This window comes from Lepus europaeus, chromosome 3 (genome assembly GCF_033115175.1).
Source record: "Lepus europaeus isolate LE1 chromosome 3, mLepTim1.pri, whole genome shotgun sequence".
NCBI lineage: Eukaryota > Metazoa > Chordata > Mammalia > Lagomorpha > Leporidae > Lepus > Lepus europaeus.
Window position 1 is genome coordinate 93,900,749 of NC_084829.1, and position 22,425 is coordinate 93,923,173.

A 22,425-nucleotide genomic window follows, 5' to 3' on the forward strand; every position below is an offset into this window, starting at 1 on the left:
TTCTAGTCTGAATTTTCATCTGTTCTGGGAAAAGAGCCACATCTTCCACATCTCTGTCCTTTCTCTGCTTATTAGTAAAGAGCAGTACAGTGAAACTGCTATACACAGAATGAGTAACAATGTGTATTTTTCCCCAGAAACTTTTTATTTAAGGTATACAAACTTCATGCATTTCATAAATACAACTTTAGGAACACAGTGATAATGATTCTTCCTATCATATCCACCCTCCCACTTTCACTCCCACCCTTCTTCCTCTTCTTTCTCCTATAACCATTCTTATTTTTTGCTAAGATTTTTTTTTATCTAAGATCAATTAACTTTATACACAGAAGATTAACTCTATACTAAGGAAGGATTTCAACAAATAGTATTAAAAAAACTGTTCTTTAACAGTTTTTTTAATTTCCCTTTTGATTTTTTTTTTCCACGACCCACTATTCATTCAAGAGTATACTGTTCAGTCTCCATGTGTTTGCCTGTGTTCTAAAGACTCTTGAGTTGTTGATCTTCAGTTTCATTCCACTGTGGTCTGAGAAGATGCATGGTATGATTTCGATTCCTTTGTATTTGTTGAGACTTACTTTATAGCCTGGCCTGTGCCCTATCCTAGAGAAAGTTCCATTCACTGGTGAGAAGAATGTATATTCTGCTACTATAGGATGAAAAGTTCTGTAGATACCCATTAGGTCCATTTGGTCTACAGTGTTGATTAACTGTTGTTTCCTTGCTGATTTTCTTTTCTTTCTTTCTTCTTTTTTTTTTTTTTTTTTGACAGGCAGAGTTAGAGAGAGACAGAGAGAGACAGAGAGAGACAGAGACAGAGAGAAAGGTCTTCCTTCCGTTGGCTCACCCCCAAAACGATTGCGACGGCCGGCGCACTGCGCTGATCTGAAGCCAGGAGCCAGGTGCTTTCTCCTGGTCTGCCATGCGGGTGCAGGGCCCAAGGACTTGGGCCATTCTCCACTGCCTTCCCAGGCCACAGCAGAGAACTGGACTGGAAGAGGAGCAACTGGGACAGAACCAGCGTCCCAACCGGGACTAGAACCCCGGGATGCCAGTACCGCAGGCAGAGGATTAGCTTAGTGAGCTGCGGCGCCAGCCCCCCTTGCTGATTTTCTGTCTGGTTGATCTGTCCATTGTTGAATGTGGGGCATTGAAGTTCTCCATTATACTGTATGGGAGTCTATGTCTCCCTTTAGATCCATCAATATTTCTTTTAAATAGCTAGGTGTTCTGTGATTAGGTGCATATACATTTATCATAGTCACATCTTCCTGTTTAATTGATCCCTTAATCATTACACAGTGCTCTTCTTTGTCTCTTTTAACAGTTTTTATGTTAAAGTCTATTTTATCTGATATTTGGATGGCTACACCAGCAGTTTTTTGGTTTCTGTTATCATGGAATATCTTTTTCCATCCTTTCACTTTCAGTTTGTGTGTATCTTTGTTGGTGAGATGTGTTTCTTGTAGGCAGCAAATAGATGGGTGTTGTTTTGGTTTTTTGTTCTTTTTCCATTCAACCAATCTGTAACTTTTAACTGGAGAGTTGAGGCCATTTACATTCAAGGTGACTATTGATAAGTAATGACACGGCCCTGCCATTTTTCCATAAATATTCTTATTGTTTACTTTGGATTTCCTTTGTACCTTTACTGGGAGAATTTCTTTTTTTTTTTTCTTTTTTTAACTTTTATTTAATGAATATAAATTTCCAGTGTACAGCTTATGGATTACAATGGCTTCCCCCTCCCATAACTTCCCTCCCACCCGCAACCCTCCCCTCTCCCGCTCCCTCTCCCCTTCCATTTGCATCAAGATTCATTTTTAATTCTCTTTATATATAGAAGATCAACTTAGTATAAAGCTTTCAACAGTTTGCACCCACATAGCAACACAAAGTGAAACATACTGTTTGAGTACTAGTTATAACATTAAATCACAATGGACAGCACATTAAGGACAGAGATCCCACATGAGGAGCAAGTGCACAGTGGCTCCTGTTGTTGACCCAACAAATTGACACTCTAGTTTATGGCGCCAGTAACCACCCTGGGCTGTTGTCATGAGTTGCCAAGGCTATGGAAGCCTTCCAAGTTTGCCGACTCTGATCATATTTAGACAAGGTCATAAAAGACAGAGTGAGGATAGTAACCAATGATCCTAAGAGTGGCATTTCCCAGGTTTGAACAATTATACAGCATTAAGTGGGGAAGAGGACCATCAGTACACACAGGTTGGGAGTAGAGCCATTGGAGGTAGAGTAGAGGTTATGATTACAAAGGAATGAGGCCCAATTTACTGGGAGAATTTCTATCTTCACCTTCTTTAATAGTGATGACCATGTTTCTGCATTTCTGTGTGTAGCCCATTCTTAAGTATCTTTTATAAGGCTGGATGAGTGGTGCCAAATTATTTCAATTTTTGTTTGTTATGGAAGGTCTTTATTTCACCTTCATTTATAAATAAGAGCTTTATAGGGTACAGTATTCTGGGTTGACAGTTTTTTTTTTTTCTCTCAAGACTTGGAATATTTCTCTCTATTTTCTCCTAGTCTGCAGGGTTTCTGATGAGAAGTCAGCTGTGAGTCTAATTGGAGATCCTCTGAAACTAATGTGGCATTTCTTTTGTGCACATTTTAGAATCTTTTCTTTATGTTTTACTGTGGAGAGTTTGACTACAATGTGTCATGGTGAAGATCTTTTCTGATCATGTCTATTAGGAGTTCTATGTGCTTCCTGTACTTGGACAGCCCTTTTTTCCTGCAAACTAGGGAAGTTTTCTGTAATTATTTCACTAAGAAGGTCTTCTAATCCATTCTTTCTTTCCATACCTTCAGGAACTCCTAAGACCCATATGTTGAGTCTTTTGATAATATCCCATAGATTTCCAACATTGTTTTTTAGTTTTCTAATTTTTTCTTCTATTTATTTTTCTTGATCTGACTGTAAAATTTCCAGAGATTTGTCTTCTAACTTGGATATTCTTACTTCTGCCTCACCAATTCTGTTGTTAAGGCTTTCCATCACATTTTTTATTTGTTCTATTGAATTCTTCACTTCCAATACTTCCTTCTGATTTCTCTTCCAAATTTCAATTTCATGAGAAAATTTTTTTCATATCATGTATGTATTTCTTCAGATCATGAATTTGCTTCTGATTACTTCTAAGTAATCCTATGAACAATTTTTTGAATCCTGTTCCTGACATTTCTTCAATCTCTTTATTTTCACATTCTAGTATTGAAGTGTTGTTGTGTTCCTTTGGGGACATAATGTTGTCTTCCTTGTTCTTGTTTCTTGAATTGCTGCATTTATTTTTAGGTATTTATGGGGATACTTGCTGGTTTATTTTTTTTCCTGTGATGGCTTTTATCTTTGGACTTTGTCTCTGGATTCATGAAGTATCTGCTCTTTCAGTGAATACCTTGAGGCATGTGCTGGGTGTGGCCAGGGAGCTCTGTTCAGTGCTCCAGGGTGAGGGGAGTGTTCAAGATGACTCCCAAATTTTTTTTTTTTTATCAGAGGGGATGTTTGCTCAGCTCTATTGGAATAGTCACACTCACCTCCTTTCCTCCAAGAAGACCAATCCCTGGGTGCTAGCCTCAGTGAGTACAATAGTCATCTTCACTGCACACAAAGGATCTGTGCAGTCCTCAGTTTCAACAAAGACCCCACAGCAATGACCCTCACCAGGGAATCAGGTGGCGCTGAGTGTGTGGAGCCACCCAGAGTGACTGCCCGAAGACCCAGATATATCCTGTACCCTCACACAGTCAGGAGCACCCAGCCCCCTGTCAATTCTCCCAGCCAGACTCAGGCATCTCCTCCTGGCTGGTTGCTGAGGGCATGGACAGAAGCTGACACGGCTGTTACATATGTCCAAAATGGTGCCTGCCCACTCAGCTAGCTACAGTATACTGGTGCGGGGTGGTTGGGGAGAGAAAAATGAGCCCCCCTTTTTTTCCTCTAGGTTTGCAGGTATACTGCCCCCCACAGGGCTCCAAGCCAAGCTCTCCCTGCAGCTTTATTGCCAGTGGCTTGGGCTGCTGCAGTCTGGTCTTACCTCACTCTCCAAAGCTGGTGCTGAGGCTCTCGGCTGCTGGGGTCCTAAATTGTGCACATCCTTCTAATTAGTGTGGAGTTTCCTCTGCCATTTTCTCCCTAACTTTTCCCTGAGACTCCAGTCCCTCCAGGTTTTTTTAACCATCTTCTCCTAGACTAGAGCAGTAAGCTCCCTCCTTATTCTGCCATCTTGATACCTCTCCAACAATGTGTATTAAGCAAAGCATCCTGCTAGATAAAAGAGGAGGCAAAATATGTAAGAAAAACAGTTAAATGTAAAAAATTCAAACTACCAAAAATACTGTAAAAGGCATCATAGAAATTAGCTGGTTTTCTGTTTTTGCTAAAACTAAAAGAATTTACAGTAGAGGATTAGAAAATATTTGCAGCTTCTAATAACTTATTGTAAATCTGCTTTGCAAGGAATATCCATGTGACTGCTTTTGGAAACAATGAAAGTTCATGCACAATATTTAATTAAGACGTTTTAAGTCTATATATTTTGTTTCATAATGGCATCCATAAATTTATAAAATAATGAGAATTCTTATTCTGGCTTGGCTCTATGTTTCATATGAGTTTTTTATTCTGTAAGATGCTGATGCTGTTTTTTATGCTATCTACCTGTTACTTTAGCCCTAAAGCCTGAAGAAATCTGTAGCTCTTGTCTACACTTCATTGTTTTGTCTGTACTTCTACATCTAGAAAATTTCTCAATACTACTCACAAAGACTAACATTTGAACTAAATCCTACCTACTGAAGAGTTTTATTTAGTTGGCCTGGTGTAAAACATTTAAATAGAATTTTTCAGAAGACTCAAGCTAGCAAAAATAAAAAAGCAGAGATTTTGGAGCCTCACTATATTTAATATGATTGAGGCCACAGGCAAAAACATGATACCCAAAAGAGGTATATGGTACATAAAGACATACAGGATTGATTTGAAGAGCTCTAAGTAAGTACCAAGTAAAGATTATAGGAATAAAAGAATGCAGAAGAAAATTATAATGCACACAATTATTGATTTTATTTGCATTGAAATGAATTTAATTTCTCTCAAGCTCCACCTCCAGAACTCTCCAGCAAGGTTGTGTTATGACAGTAAAAACCCTATTGGGGCCAGCGCTGTGGTGCAGTGGGTTAGCACCCTGGCCTGAAGTGCCAGCATCTCACATGAGCTCTGGTTCGAGACCAGCTGCTCCACTTCCAATCCAGCTCTCTGCTTTGGCCTGGGAAAGCAGTGGAAGATGGCCCAAGTACTTGGGCCCCTCCACCCACATAGGAGACCCCAAAAAGCTTGGGTTCAGATCAGTGCAACTCCAACCATTGCGGCCAATTGAGGAGTGAACCATCAGATGGAAGAGCTACCTCTCTCTCTCTCTCTCTCTGTCTCTCTCTCTGTCTCTCTCTCTCTCTCACCTCTCCTCTCTCTATGTATCTCTGACTTTCAAATAAATAAATATATTTTTTAAAAAAAGCCCTATCACATAAACAAGACTAGTGTCTGCTAATACTAACTGATAGAATTAAAAAGGAGAGAATGAGCCAACATGAGAAGTGAGATACACAGCAGTCTCAGAATGGCAGATGTCCTAAACAGCACTCTGGCCTCAGAATCAGCCCTTAAGGCATTTGGATCCGGCTAAAAAGCCCATGAGAGTATCTCAGGCATGGAAAGCCAAGACACTCTGGCCAAAAAAAAAGAAAATCTAAATGAAAGATCTCTGTGAGTGAGAACCCAGCAGAAAGAACAGGCCATCAAAGAAGGAGGTACCTTTCTCTGAAGGGAGGAGAGAATCAGAGTTGGCGAACTCAAAAGGTTTCCATAGCCTTGGCAACTCATGACAAGAGCCTAGGGTGATTACAATGCTATAAACAAGAGTGTCAATTTTTAAATCAACAACAGGAGTCACTGTGCACTTACTCCCCATGTAGGATCTCTGTCCTTAATACGTTGTACTATGTGAATTAATGGTATAACTAGTACTCAAATAGTACTTTACACTTTGTGTTTCTGTGTGGGTGCAAACTGTTGAAATCTTTACTTAATTTATACTAAATTGATCTTCTGTATATAAAGATAATTGAAAATGAATCTTGATGTGAATGGGATGGGAGAGGGAGCAGGAGATGGGAGGGTTGCAGGTGGGAGGAAAGTTATGTGGGGGAAAAGCCACTGTAATCCAAAAGCTTTACTTTGGAAATTTATATTTATTAAATAAAAGTTTAAAAAAGCCCTATCAACAGTTCATATTCATATTCTGAAGGTGAAGCCATGCTATTTCAACAAATAACATATTTTCCTTGACTTTCACATTAGCTCATGATGAATACAAGATGTTTTTCATAATCTGGCTGTTGGCTTGATGTATTTTTTTAAGCAAAACACACAGGAACAGCCAAGATTGAAGAGTAGCCTTTACAAAATCACTCCAAGTGTCACCATGACTATAAACATATTTTCCTAAAGTAATAGAGTTTTGCTTAAGGAAAATATGAATTCATGCAAATGCTTCATTTCATTGTATTATGGGTTTATCATTTATAAACAAAAGTTTTTTTTTTTTTTTACATACATGAGTTGTTTTCTTATTTACAGGATCTAACCAAAATGATGGCTACTCAGTTTGACTGTCAATATTGTACAACCTCACTTCTGGGAAAGAAATATGTCCTAAAGGATGATAATCCATACTGTGTCTCCTGTTATGATCGTATCTTCTCCAACTATTGTGAGAAGTGCAAAGATCCAATTGAATCAGATTCCAAGGTATGTTTCACCTCAGTTCACAGAATTACTACATGTGAGAAACAGATAATTGCTTTTGAATACCTCTTTGCCTGTAGTTTTGACTTTTAACTACTTTTATACTACTTGATATAAGAATCTTAGAAGTTACCATTAATATTGTCCCAGCCATTATGCTTAGTGCTATGAAATACAACATATATCTGAATCCTAAAATGATCTTATGAGGTAGTTTAGAATGCTAACAATTAAAGAGGTTAAGCTATTTCTGGAATGGTATGGATATAAGTAGATTTCTAAATAATTAAAGGTATAAAGATTTGAAATCTGTGTTTTCTGACTTAAAAATTAGCATCTACACTAAACCACATTGTACCCTGTCTGATATCTCCCACCCATACCACCCATTCCTCTATGTGCCTGCCTTCCTTCTTTCCTTCCTTCCTTCCTTCCTTCCTTCCTTCCTTTCTTCCTCCCTTCCATGCCTCCTTCCTTCCTACATATCCCCTTTTTTTTTGTCATTGCTTTAGTTAGTCAGTGTTATTTTTGCTTGTTAAGCTGAAAGAATAATAGAATATTGCAACCTAAAAATAAAAAGCCCTTGCATGAAAAAACTTTTTTGGAGTTTATAAAAGAAAATTAGGAAAATCTGAAGAAATAACAGAGTCAGCTTATTTTCCAAATGCCTTTAGTGACCAACCAAGAAAGCCTTAGGCTCGAGCTCTTAATAACCCAGAATCTTCTTTTAATGGGTAACAGTATCAGTAACAGTTTTCCCTCAAGCCACTAACATAATCTACTGGTGCTAGAGTCCCAGGAGTGTTCAGTCTCCTCTTATAAAATGACCAGTTTTGTCACAAACACATTTAATCAGCTTCTACTTACTGTTTCAAAGGATCTTTGTTACAAAGGCCGGCACTGGCATGAAGGATGCTTCAAGTGCTCCAAATGCAATTACTCATTGGTGGAAAAGCCTTTTGCTGCCAAGGATGAGCGCCTGCTATGCACGGAGTGCTATTCTAACGAGTGCTCCTCTAAGTGCTTCCATTGCAAGAGGACCATCATGCCTGGTAAGGTCTCAAGGGACCTCTGGTCTCTAACTGTAGCTGCAGGGATGTTCATTAAGTGCCAGCCACAATACCATGGGTTTGAGAAAGATACCTTTTTGCTCTCCCTTGATTGCATTTAGATTTTAGAAATGAAAGATTGGCCGGCGCTGCGGCTCACTAGGCTAATCCTCTGCCTTGTGGTGCCGGCACACCGGGTTCTAGTCCCGGTCGGGGCACCGATCCTGTCCCGGTTGCCCCTCTTCCAGGCCAGCTCTCTGCTGTGGCCAGGGAGTGCAGTGGAGGATGGCCCAAGTGCTTGGGCCCTGCACCCCATGGGAGACCAGGAGAAGCACCTGGCTCCTGCCATCGGATCAGCGCAGTGCGCCGGCCGCAGCATGCCTACCGCGGCGGCCATTGGAGGGTGAACCAACGGCAAAAGGAAGACCTTTCTGTCTCTCTCTCACTGTCCACTCTGCCTGTCAAAAATAAAAAAAAAAAAAAGAAATGAAAGATTGTTCATTCATCATTCTTGAAAAGGTAAATTACAGTGTTTGGATATCTTCAGAATAAACCTAATTCAAAGAAACATTCTAAACCAGAACCTGAGCCACAGAGTAAAGATAAAATATATACCAGTAACACTATACCAAATGCCCTGACCTAGACATAACCAATGGTATCAGGGAGAATGGTTCACTGGAGGCTAGCATTGTGGTACAATGGATTGGACCTCTGCCTGCAATGCTAGCATCCCATATCAGAGCATTGGTTGGAGTCCTGGATGTTCTGCTTCAATCCAACTATCTGCTAATGCACTAGGAAAACAGTGGAGGATGGCCCACTCTCACCCATGTGGTAGACCTGGATGGAGTTCAAAGCTTCTGGCTTCAGTCTAGAACAGCCATGCCTGTAGTGGCCATTTGGAGAATGAAATAGAGATGATAGATCTCTATCTACATCTGTCTTTTCCTCTCTCTCTGTCACTCTGCCTTTCAAATAAATAAATAAATAAATAAGAAAGAAAGAAAGAGAGAGAGGGAGAGAGAGAGAGACTAAAAGAAAAAGATTATAAGAGGTTGGATCAAACATCATTTTGTAACTTAACACAAAGGGGTTTAAGGGCCATTCATTGTTCCTCTCAGGGTAGACAAGGGTCCATGCAAATCATTCCACTTTGAGCAAACATTAATTCTCTCTGTGTTGATCCTCCTCTCAACCCTATGAAGAGTAGCATAAGAACATGATAAGAGCAAGATCCATACCCCCTCCTGTTTTGTTTGTTTGTTTGATATATTGTGCTTTTCAGTAAGATTCAAAGGACCTATAGGAGATCATAACTGCACAATATACATCTCATGATTTGTGCCCTCAGGATTCTTAATATCCCTGGAATAATTATGATGGCCCAATTTTTCTACACCTCCAGCAGCCATTCAGCCTCTCTACTTGAAGCCTTTTCATATTTCCAAACCATAGCTTATATGGGACTTTGAGTAGTTTTCAATTAAAGGATTCACCATCATCATTGCTGAACTCCCCCAAATGCAAGCTTTTAGAAATATAAGGACAATTAATCTCCCCAACATTAAAGCTACACATTTCAAGAGAATTGATTTCTTAAAGAAAATTAATTATGTTTGACTTATACTAATAGGTTACTAACTTTTGGAATACAGGTTCCCGCAAAATGGAATTTAAGGGAAACTACTGGCATGAAACCTGCTTTGTGTGTGAGCATTGCCGACAACCAATAGGAACAAAGCCTTTGATCTCCAAAGAGAGTGGAAATTACTGTGTGCCCTGTTTTGAGAAGGAGTTTGCTCAGTATTGCAACTTTTGTAAGAAGGTAATTATATACAGAAGATACAACTTGTAGAACCTTCCAAATCATTGCTTTTTAGCTATACCATATATTTGGGATAGATCCACACTATCAGTTCTGCCTTTACACATTTGTGCCAGTTTTGAATTCTAGTATGTCAGAAGCCACTAGCTGTCACAAAAAGGATGGCAATTTATTTTTCTCAATCATAGCATTTCACGCAGAATATGATTTAATATTCCAAACAACTTAATTGATTTGATATTCTACCTCTGTTCATTGCTTTTATACAAGATATCATCTGTTCTAGAGGAAGGCACACATTTCTCTTTGAATGCAGAATATTTCTTGGAATACAATTTTTGATCCAGTCAGTGTTCACCACTTCAGAGAAATGTGACTTGACTTTACAGAATGACAAAGAAAACCAATTTAAATAGGATGTTTAACTCCTCACATTATGTTCCAGCTAAGCACATATCTTCCTGGCTTGAAGCTATTGTATTTCCAAAGAGTAGATCTGTAGGCTCAAGAGATAACAGTATTATGAGGGAAGTTATATGGACATAAAGCAGAAAGAGAACTAAAAGCTGCAAGATACTTCACTTCTAGCCCCACCGGATAATGTAGGGCCTTCAAACTTGGTTTTCCATTCAAAACACATTTTCCCACTGGAAAAAAGTTATTCTTTGGAAGTAAACTTTGTCCAATTCTTTTTTATCCACTAAGCTTTTATGTGAAACAGTAGCTCATGCCTGTCATCTTGACGAAGCCTGTCTGTATTTCATAAAATATATATTGATGTTCTTGAAGAAATGTGTGACCTGTGAGGCATCATAAGTTTAAAGCAACACTATAAATTGTGATAAGAAAGCTGAATCATGAAAACACATGGGGATTAGTACAATGGTTTCTAAACATTTTTCATCTAGGGATACTTTGGCAGATATCTTAAGACCAATTGTATATTTTCATTTGGGCAGGTGGAAATTTCACTACCATTTCCTAGAGGTACATGTACAAACACACATGCATGTACAAACACATGTTAAATAATTGTTTACATGTTTGAGCAATACCAGTACTGCATTTAAAGGAACACTAAAACACTTTCCTAGATTATAATTATTAAATAACATGTGATGATGGCTGATAATTATAATTGACAATAACATGATATGAAATCATACCCAAAGACCTTGATTGCTCTACAAGATACATTTACTTTAAAAATACCTTTACAAATTACATTCAGACCTTATGACCCTGTAATTCACAAAATTCATTGAATTGAATACCAGAGTCAATGGTAAACATTTAAAACAGATGCTTGAAATAAGTTGAGGATATTTATCTCACTGTACTGAGAGACAGCCAAATTTACTGACTTGGGACATCATTTTTTAAAGACTCAGACTAAAATATTAAAGAGAATTATGGAAATTATCCTAAAGTAACTTACTGGATATGGTACAAAGTTTCTTTCAATGATGTGAGGATTCAAGAGAACTTCTATAGTATATCAGTGCTGAGCAGTCTAGGCCAAAGTGCTGGCATTTTCCAGGTTATGAGAGCTTGTAACTACATTTAAAATATCATTTTAAATCATCAAAAAACTTATGAATTTTTTTGTGTGTGGTAGAAAGATAATGATATGTCAGATTACTTTCTATTTAATTTTTACAACCACCAGTCCTTTAAGGAATGCTAGATATAATGTTTTTGTTCAAGATGTTCTATGATAAAAATTTTTTCAATCCAAATCAAATATCAAATATTAAAAGAAAAAGATTAGTAAAAACTATTTGATAACATGCCTTTAGAACACTTTCCCATAGATTTTATTTTGTTACCCTAAAAGTTACTTTCTACTAAAAAGCATGTGACCTCAAACCAGAAATGCCTCGAACTCAAACTCCTCAGGGTTCAATTAGAGTTAAATGTATTCTTCAATACTTCATTTGTGATCTACTGAGCACAAAAATATTATCGCCTCTACTTTGCACGAAAAGAAACTTGTTCTAAACCCTAGAATTAATCAGTGGCAAAAAGCCAAGCTTAGATATTAGACTTTGTCTTAGCCATCTACCACTTCAGAAGGAATATAATCACACGCAAACTATTTTTAATGTACCAGAGTTTCTTCTTCCTCATTAAACAGTCTTTGGTGTATATACCAAGTTTTATTTTGCTGTGAATATATTTTTCAAGCTTTTAATCTTTTAAACATTGCCAGCTAATCATTTGACCAAACAAATCAAAGGAATCATGAATTCTGCTGTGCCTGCTATAAGTCATTTGAAGTCAGTAGGGGGTATTTTAAATTGCTTTACTTCACACACACACCATTATGCTTTTCATTTACTTACTCAGGAGAGTATACTATTTTTCCTCTAAGAAAAATAACTTTTAAATTAACTATCTCTAACTTCCATTTGTTGTAAGGTTAAATATCTTTTTGAATAATTTTGTTAAAAGCTTATATCATTGACAGTGACACATTTTAGTTTGTCAACAGTAAGTTGACTTAAACTAAATTCTGCATTGTCTGTATCTTGCTAATTTGAATATGAAGATTATTGGAACCAACTCAGAGATAATGTTATTTTAGTCATTGTAAGAGATTTACATCAGCATGTTACAGTTTCCACAGACACTTCAAGAGCTCAATAGCCATGGATTTGAGAAATGGCGTAAGTTAAAAAATACCTACAAGAGAAGAATTGCCCCATATTTATCCATCTGGTTCTAAATAAAAATTTCTCAGCCTTTTGAACTGCTTTAGAAAAGATGCCTATTTTGGGGAGAGCCAAAAATCAAATCTGGTAAAACTCCATCATGTCAGTTTAAGGCTTAACACACAACCAGAGCTCATTATGTTGAGTTCTGAAGCCAGGTACACACAACTTCTCACAGCACTCCATTTGTGCTAGATAGGATATTTGAATGGTGTGCCAAAGATGTTTTCCCCCTAGATACTTATTCATTCAATAATGACTTATTAATTGACAATTCATGCAAGGTAAACTTGACACCCAGCATTGTATTAATGTTAAACACACAGGTTGTGGAGTTAGATTGCACAGGTTTGAATGCTGGCTGTTTGAGGCTACAGCAAGTAACAATGACTTTAACCCAAAGTAGTTATTCATCTCTAAAGGGGCAGCCCTAAACATCAGTTGTAAACATAGAATAAAGTGCTTACAATTCATGTGGTGGCTCCCATGGTCATTTCCTGTTTTATGCTTCTTTGGCAGGTGATAACTTCAGGTGGGATAACTTTTCGTGACCAACTGTGGCATAGAGAGTGTTTTCTGTGTAGTGGCTGCAGGAAAGAGCTCTGTGAAGAAGAGTTTATGTCTAGAGATGATTATCCATTCTGCTTGGACTGCTACACTCATCTTTATGCCAAAAGATGCGCTGCCTGCACCAAACCCATTACTGGTAAGTTCTTCAGTCCAGCATGGTCCTAACACAAGACCGCTATGACTTTGTAAAATACTCTTTGGTTGATTTAAGAAATCCAAGTGGAAAAAAGAGGAATCTTTGGTTTACATTTCCTTTTGCGGTAAATACAAGTGAGGTACCTTTCTCTGAAGGGAGGAGAGAACTCCCACTTTGACTATGACCTTCTCTAAATAAGATTGAAGTCAGCGAACTCAAGAGGCTTCCATAGCCTTGGAAACTCATGACTAGAGCCTAGGGAGATTTCTGATGCCATAAACAAGAGTGTCAATTTGTTAAGTCAACAACAGGAGTCACTGTGTACTTACTCCTCATCTGGGATCTCTGTCCTTAATGTGTTGTCCAATATGAAGTAATGCTATAACTAGTACTGAAACAGTATTTTACACTTTATGTTCAGTGTGGGTGCAAACTGATGAAATCTCTACTTAATATATACTAAGTCGATCTTCTTCGACTAAATCGATCTTAAAGATAATTGAAAATAAATCTTGATGTGAATGGAATGTGAGAGGGAGCGGGAGATGGGATGGGTGCGGGTAGGAGGGAAGTTATGGGGGGAAAAGCCATTGTAATCCATAAACTGTACTTCGGAAAATTATATTTACTAAATAAAAGTTTAAAAAAATAAATAAATACAAGTGACTACCCATCTATAAATGTAAATATTTCATAAACTTCTCAGGGAAAGGGTAGCTATATTCTGGTCCTTGCCTGCTACAGAGGAGACCTGGACTGAATTCCTAGCTCCTGGTTTCAGCTGGCCCAGCCCCAGATGCTGTGGACATTGGGAGAATAGAACAGAAGATGGGAGATCTTCCTTTGTTTTTGTCTGTCTGCCTTTCAATTGAAATGAAAAAAAAAAAAAAAAAAAAGGATTTGAGTAGATGGACAGAGAACTAATAAACCAGAGTCCTATTGAATTCCAAACAAGGGCCAAGTCAACATAAAATATAAAAGATTTTAATTAAATGCAAGTATTCTATAAAATATCTGAAGCTGAAATAATTAGGGTAGCATAGGTCAAGAATTAATTGAACTTCATTTAAAGATGTTTCTAACAAAAGAATTATTCTCATTTTTCTCTATTAACTTGTAAAAAGTTTTAATTATGAGAGGATGAAAGAAAACAAGATAACATACTATTGAAGAGACAAAATACTTAGTGCATGATTTGAAAATAACACAAATGGTATATTGATCCATATTAAATAAGTTTTCCAGGTGTAAAACAATGCATTACATTTTCCTCTGGGAAACTCTGAAGTACTATTTCTATGGTAAAGGAACTGAAGCCAGCCAGACACCTGAGAAATGCAGCAGCTACACTTGCAATTTGTAGACTTCGTTAATAACGTGAAAAAACTCCATTTCTTTCAACATTCCTGATACCTTTTGTTCATATTGCATTTTTAGTTCAACTTATGTAACACAGAATTAAACATTATTTTAGGCCTTTCCTCCTCCTTCATCTTCAAATTAATAATGAAATAGAAGTTGAATCTTATTGCCCCTTCCAATGAAAGAGACATCCCACTTTGGCAGATTTTCACTGACTTACGTAAGAAGGGAGGGTGGGAGACCATCACCCATAAAAGCAAGTCCCCACTTGTCATAGAAGAGCACCATGTTTGTTAGAATATCACAATTGCCCACCAGTTGTCCCTGGCCAGCCAGCAGGTTATGTTTGGCTCACACATTTTTTAACCAATGTTAAAACCTGTTGCTGATGTTGTGGCCTAGGAAGGCAGTGGAGGATGGCCCCAGTCCTTGGGCCCGCACCCATTGCCTTCCACACATCCAGCAACTTCTACAGCCAAGGGAACAGGCTACCAGCTCTAGTGATTTTAGTTAGAAAGAGGGACTTCCATAGATAACAACAATTACTGGAGCTCCCAAATGTCCTTATTAGAATCTGTAATCACAGTCAATGTGTTCTTCACTGTTCTAAAACTGGATTATTTAGGGCAACGGGCTGGTACTTCAATGAGGAAATGAGAAAATTAAACCACTTAACGTGGACGTCAAAGTTCTCTGGGGACCCAATTGGCTAATACTGATCTCAGGTACACACACAAGCCCTGAATTTGATGAGTTTTTGTTCTGACCCATCACTGATTCATGTGTCTAAGTGATTTTCCTGATGGATTGTTCCAGATCAATCAGTGATTGACAGGTTCAGATAGAAAAACAATGTTTTCTACCCTAAAACACACAGATGATAAAGAGCAAAACATTCACACAAAAGTAATCCAAATGCAATATTCTGTATTTAAGTTAGAACAGTCAGTCTAAAGGGAGTTTTTAATAATTATCTTAATCTTCTTTTTGGCTCTGTGGTTGTGACACTAGAGACTGAAATGCCTGCAGAAATTTCTAACTCACTTTAATATTTCTTGATGTGATTGTTAACTATATAGGTTATGCAGTAGTGCTGACATGAAACTTGAGTTATTTGAATTAATGTACCATGGAAGATTCTGATGTTGCTGCATATTTATCTTCAGAAAGTTAGGCATTCATGCAAACATTATGTCACCTTAAGAAGCTATATGTTCCCAGTCAAAAGATACAAAATTATGGTTATAAAGGAGGAAAGAGTTCACAAGATCCATTGTATAACATATTGACCATTGTTAGTGTTGTTATAGAATACTTACAAATTACTAATATTAAATGTTCTCACTACAAAAAATCACAAATAAGGTAATACTTATATTAAATAGTGTGATATAGCCATGCCACAAATAACACATCTCAAAACATCCTATTGCACACCATAAATATGAGCAAATTTTGTCTATTAAAATTAATTTTAAAAAGAAGTTGATTGTTAGGATGTCTACAAAATTAAATCTATCTACCAGCCACCAGTCATAATTTTTAAATCCTATCACAATGAGCTTACTTCATTTGAAAAAACTCCAGTTGTAACTATAATTTATTTTCCTCCTCCTTTAACATGAATTAACCTCTCAAACTACCTGGGATAAAGTAAGCTGCTTGGTGTAATGGAAATTGCTCTGGACTGGGTATGAAAACCTTACTCTTCTCTTGGCCTCTGACTCCTGTGTGATCCCAGGGCGATAACTCATCTTTTAGAAGTCCTTGTTTGTTTTATTTGCAAAATGAGGAGTTGACCAGGGTCATATTTTAGCTTTCTTCAATCTATGTTTACTTTGAGAAAAAGGAGATTCAAATGTTAAAGTTTCTACAGGGGGAAATGCTAATGTCCCTAGTCATGTCCTTTATATATGATGCAGTCAAACTTCATTTTGTGAATTTAAGAGCATGGACTTTGAAGCCAGACAGCCTGGAGCTTGAACATCCTATCTGCCATTTACCAACTGAGTGACTTTGGGCAATGGTTGAATTTTCTGTTCAGTTTTTATCAGCAAATATGAGATGCTGCAAATGTCTGCCCTGTGAAGCAGGGTGAGGGTTATATGAGGTAGTACGTATAAACAGCTTAGAATAGTGACTGGTATGCTTCAAGTCCTCTGCAAATGCTAGTTCTTAGGCTGCTGACTTGTTAGAAACAAAATAAAACAGGTACCAGGCACTTTTTTTGCTAGATGATTCTCAAGACTTAAAGGAGTAAACAAGTTCAAATTTAGAATGATTTACAAATATTTCACATACCGGGTCAAGTTTTTCTTAAAGTCCTGCTGTCAGATGCTTCTATTTTATTCTTTCTAAAACTCTAGAATTACTTTTACATTTTCCACTGTACAAAGCCTGCTAATAAAATCAAGGAAAACTCATGAGCATCAAAATGCTAGACATGTAATAATTAGCTTGATGAACAGAGATAATTTTTGGATATATAGAACATCACTCTTGCAGTCAGCTTACTAATGTTTTGAATAACATTAAGGGAATTAACTGGTGCACTATTGGTTTACTCTTATTAGAAAGTGATGTTGATGGCATCATAGATAATCAAGCTATAAATTTAATCAACAAAAGTAGGGATTTGATGCAAATTTTCTGATGAACTACTAAATTATATGTAAAGACATCAGATGAAAATTTTAGAATAGAAACAAATGTTCATTATCATATTCATGGAGAGTTTATCTGAAATAGAAAGTTTATTCACCCTTTGTGCTCAGCATTCTAAACAGGGGATTTGGAATTTATTTGTGAGTCAGCAGGTGCACTATTTCAGCCTCACGCCATGAATGATAGACATACCACATTAAGTCCTATCTCTTTGATCACTGGAAAAAACTTCCCAAATAAATGAAGATCCAAGTTCAGGGAATCCAAACCTTCCCCTGACCCCTAAGACCTTTTCTCTTTTTGAACAACTTCTTTAAATTAGTTTCTTGAACTGCACCCCAGAATTATATAGGGGAGCGAGAAGCCAGTTTCACTGAAGACACAAATTCTGTGTTTCTTTTTAGAAATATGATGACTTCAGTGAGGCCCAAGTGAAAGTGGTGAGGGCTGATGAAGTACTTCTTAGAAACTAGCCACTGGATAACAAACCCTCCAGGGGGCAGTGATCAGATTTGTAGATCTTTGTTGCAACCCCAACCTGAAGTTGTCTCTTGGATGCAAATGGCAGTATGACCATAAAACTTACTCTAAATAAATGTAGCATGGAGAAATTAGGCAAAAAAAAAAATAAAACTGAAAGCCATTAGAATATCAGACATTAGGTTACAAAGTGTACATTTATTTCTTTTTATCTTTATTTTGCAACTAAGAAAATTTTGGGTCAAAGAGAAAAGGAAACCATATTTATATTTAGATAGCTCTGATTTCAAAATCTATAACCTCTTCCAATTGTACTATGCTGCATTTCTTTGTCTTAGACAATCCTGAACAGTTTCCAAAAACATGTGGTATGTATATCTAGATTATATTTACTCTAGGAGATTATGACATCATTGGTCTGGGTGTCTGGTTGAGTCATACAGGAGAAACTTTCCTACGGCTAACATGAGCAGTTGGATACAGGAACATGGAAACAGCATTCAACGTTGTTTTATTCACTGCTATAACCCCCAGTTCCTAAAAGAGTATGTTATCCAACACTCAACCTATTTTTGGAAAGAACAGATAACTGTTTTTCTCCAATTCCTTCACAGGTCTCAGAGGTGCCAAGTTCATCTGCTTTCAAGACCGCCAGTGGCATAGTGAATGTTTCAACTGTGCAAAGTGTTCCACTTCCTTGGTGGGCGAAGGCTTCCTGACCCAGAACATGGAAATCTTCTGCCGCAAATGTGGCTCTGGGGTGGACACTGACATCTAGATGGAGTCAGCTCTCCTTACCTGAAATCCACTTTGCATTGTTCTCACTAAATCAAGAACTCAGTCAAAGTAGTGTTGTTGACTTATGTTTTAGAAAATATTAATGTAGGGTTTATAGCAGCAGAGTTTTTGTGCACATCCTAATTGAAGCATATAATAAGGATGCAAAAAAAGCACAGTCTAGCCAAAATTAATAGAAATCAAATCACAAAGTCACCTCTGCTTGCGAAATACTGCACTGTGCTGTTAGTAACATAGGGGCATAGTATATCCTGTACCTAGGAACTATAGATGTTATAACGGAAGAATGGTGTTTTCCAAAACTGTAGAGTTAAAAAAAACACTAAGAGATCAGTTGAGAGGTATATGTGAAACTAATATTTTCATTCATAGCTAGCTAGTTATATATAATGTGACAGATTGGCTATGAATGATAGAACAACAAAATTGATCAGGAAAAATTGATTCATAACCATCACAGTTAAGAATAGTATCATTTTTAGTCATTCTTTTATTGTGCACACATACTGAATTGAGAATTGAGAAATGAAGCTGCGATGTGCCCTCATACACATTACTTACTTCCACAGCTGGTTTGTTCCCATGTTTAATCAATGGAATTTGAGAACTGTGGATGCTGTGGCTCTTAAACTCTGCCTAGATATTATTTGGATCATTTCTACTTAGGGACAGCCAAAATATCATTTTCAACAAATTCTTTGTTAAATGTGTTTCCAAAGCCCACACTGATTTTTCTAATTTCTTGCAGATTCCATGAAGTAAAAGTCTATTCTTTCAAGTGGAGCTAACTAGGATAATCATTGTGCCCAAAGGCAAAACTTTAAAGTAAATAGATCATTAAATCACCACTTGTGAAAATGAGTTTTAGGGTAAGGATTGAGTGTTGGAACATGACTTTCATCCAGATATCTAAAGGCATAATAGAATGCATAATTAGCTCTGAGCCTCATGCATTGTGCCTACTAAACTTAATAATTCATTAATGGATAGGTATAAAAATGGGCTTCAAAGAGATATACCAATAATAAGAACTAAAAAAGAACAATTCACTGTTGATAATTCTGGACTTCAGAGCAGCACAATCCAATCATGTGGGCTGCAAGCAAGCCCTGCCCTCTGTTTCTCCACACTTGTGCCATGCATCATAACCCAAGCCAGTCATGCCCTAGACCTTCCATCTGCTGCAGGACCAGAAGGTGAACTCTTAACCCTAAAAAGACACTCCACAAATAAGTTAGTGTTTATTGTTCACAAAATAAATAACAGCCTTAGTAAAGATGCTATCACTATGTTTATCTTTATACCAGACACCAATTGATGATAACTCCACTTACCTGCTTCTGGACAATATTTCCACATTATATGGGACAAATGAAAGGCAATCTGTACTCTTCATGATCCGTTATCACACTTGGTTTTAGTGCCTCTTGGGTGGAATAGAGGGAGATCAGGAGAAGAAACCTAGATACAGATAACATATTTATAATTGTCTACTTACAGTTTACTAAAAAAAATTAAAGGTTCTGATTAAAATCTAATTGTAGGTTGTGGCTGATTATAATGATTAAAATAGCACCACAGGAGATCTAATTATAATTGTTAGAGAAATAATTTTGGAAATAGTTTAAAAGACAAGGTCATCCAGGCTGTATAGATGATTTGAATTTGAATTGTATTTTTGGATTAGCAATGCTAAGGTATTTTCTCATATTCACGTTATAAACACAGGTAAAACTATTAATATTTTCCTGCATTTTATGAAATTGTACATGTAGAAATAAATCAGCCAGTTGCTCCACGATCTGGAAAATAGTGGTACATTACATACATAGAAAAAAAAAGCCATTTAAAGTCTGGGTAGATCTCCACACTATGTAACATTTTCTCCATTAACCAATTATAGATAACCATACAATATGTAATATTTTCTGAAACAATTGGTAATGTTTAGGCATTTTGCTGTATGTGTGGATGAGTATGCACAGGATCAGGCTTGCCTTCAGTCTTCACAATTAAAATCCACAGAATCATTTATTATCTTTTGATAAGTGTGTATACTTGCATGTATAAGTCATTCTATAATTAGAATTTTGCCTAGCCATCAAACATGTATTGCACATGTGCTATGCCCAAACCTGGAGCTAACATTGTTGTGGATCTAAGGTGGAGGGAGGGTGGACCACTGCACGGAAATGTAGAAGTGCCAGATGCAGAGATCCTATCTTCAGTTTAGACAAAGCAGCACTGTAGATACAGCACACATATTCAAAACAATGAAGAAATAAGACTTCCTTGGACTGGCATATGAGGAGGCAATAAATATTCATGGAAAGTGGAATTAAATGAAATGTTTTAAATCCTCACAGTTTTTTTATAAAATGCATTTCCATGAACTTTTTGAAGACCCTTTGTACTTATGGATTTCAAGGTGCTCTTTTAAAATAAATAAATAAATCCTACTTTCCACAAACTTTCTGAAGTATGTGTACGAGTATACACATAAAGACAAATGTCAAAATCATATAGTTAATTTCTATGATTTATATGGGAAAGAAAAAAAGCTCTCTTACCTGACCTATTCAAAGACAGAGTGGGCTACCTCAGGAAGCATTGGATTCCCAGTGATTTAAGGCTGACATCTGCAGAGGCAAGGCAGTAGTTAGAAGTAAACCCCATATGCTAATAATAACCAGATGGCTTAGAAGTTGCAGACAGACTGTGCCAAAGAGCAGAATGAAATGGGAATGCTGAGAGAAAGGGTCAGAGGATGGGAGAATGTTAACGTGTAAGATAAAAGATACAGGTTTAACAGGTATAGGCAGTTACCAACCAATCTTAAATAGAAGAGTACAAGGATTATCATATTTGAGGAAAATTATGGCAATGATTTCATGTGAAATAAGGCAAGAATCCAAGATTTAGGTGTGTTACTGCAGTATGGTCAGTGGCTACAGAGGTGAGAACAGAGAAGTAACAAGTAATATAGCTCCAGAGCTATATTTTTTTATACAAGTGAGTATATAAGCCAACAAGCCAAGATATTTTATGATATCATGTTAGCAAATCAAGATGATGAAAAAGCAAGAATTGGTTTCTGTTTCAAGGATAATAGGTAGGATGCCCAAAGGTTTGATTTTCAATTAGGAAAATCATAAAAATGTTATATTGGGGCAAATTAGCTCCATGGATTAATGGAAATGTGATTATGCTACAACCATATGGTCATATTTTACAGTTACCATAAATTTGAAAAACATTGTGCCGTACACTAAAGGAAAACATTGTGAAAAATGTATTAACACTAGTCATAAATGGCCTTGGTTAAAAAAAATCGCTGCAACATTTAATCCTATAAATGAAAAATCAGCACCAAAACATGGCCGATATTAGTAACACCATTTTTGAATTTAAGGAAAGCATAATTTTTAATCTGGCAAATTGGCAATATTTCATATTTTAGCTAAGAAAATAGTTATTATAGCATGTCCTGGATACATTCAATTGGGCACATGAATTATTCTCTGAAACATATATAAGTGCATGTTTATTATTTTTCTAATACAACTTTCTTGGCTGATTTTACAAATTGTGGTTTCAGAACTTTCTTATGCTGAATAAATTTGTTTCACCTAGTATAAATGCCTTGAATTGTTTTTAAGAGACTTGTTTTTTACACTAACTGTGCAGTAGATAGAACAGATACAGAATAACTTCCTAGTGCTCTTACTATTACATAGGGAACCTAAAGAATTTACCTTCTTGTTCTATCCATTTTTACAACACCCATGTTAACTATTTTACCAGATATCATCTCAGGACACTAATAGAATAAAATAATTGAACTTAGTTTGACCCAAACAGAATGACTCTCCTGTTAAGCTGGGAGAACCGTTCTCTATGCTCTTTCTTACAGTGATCAAGTTTTTAAAATTTTTAGTTAGAAGCAACTATTTTATTTCCAATTATTATCTCTGTGGTTCTAAAGATAT

General features: G+C 36.8%; 1 protein-coding gene across 1 annotated transcript in view; it reads left to right on the forward strand.

Moving 5' to 3' along the window:
• Positions 1-19,066, forward strand: part of FHL5 (four and a half LIM domains 5) — a 54,155-nt gene extending 35,089 nt beyond the window's left edge. The window contains exons 2-6 of the mRNA XM_062187624.1: positions 6,668-6,838; positions 7,713-7,887; positions 9,543-9,712; positions 12,946-13,132; positions 18,253-19,066. Coding sequence (XP_062043608.1) covers positions 6,680-6,838; positions 7,713-7,887; positions 9,543-9,712; positions 12,946-13,132; positions 18,253-18,416 — 855 coding nt within the window. The 5' untranslated portion in view covers positions 6,668-6,679 and the 3' untranslated portion in view covers positions 18,417-19,066. The remainder of the gene's footprint in view (positions 1-6,667; positions 6,839-7,712; positions 7,888-9,542; positions 9,713-12,945; positions 13,133-18,252) is intronic.
• Positions 19,067-22,425: the final 3,359 nt, after the last annotated feature.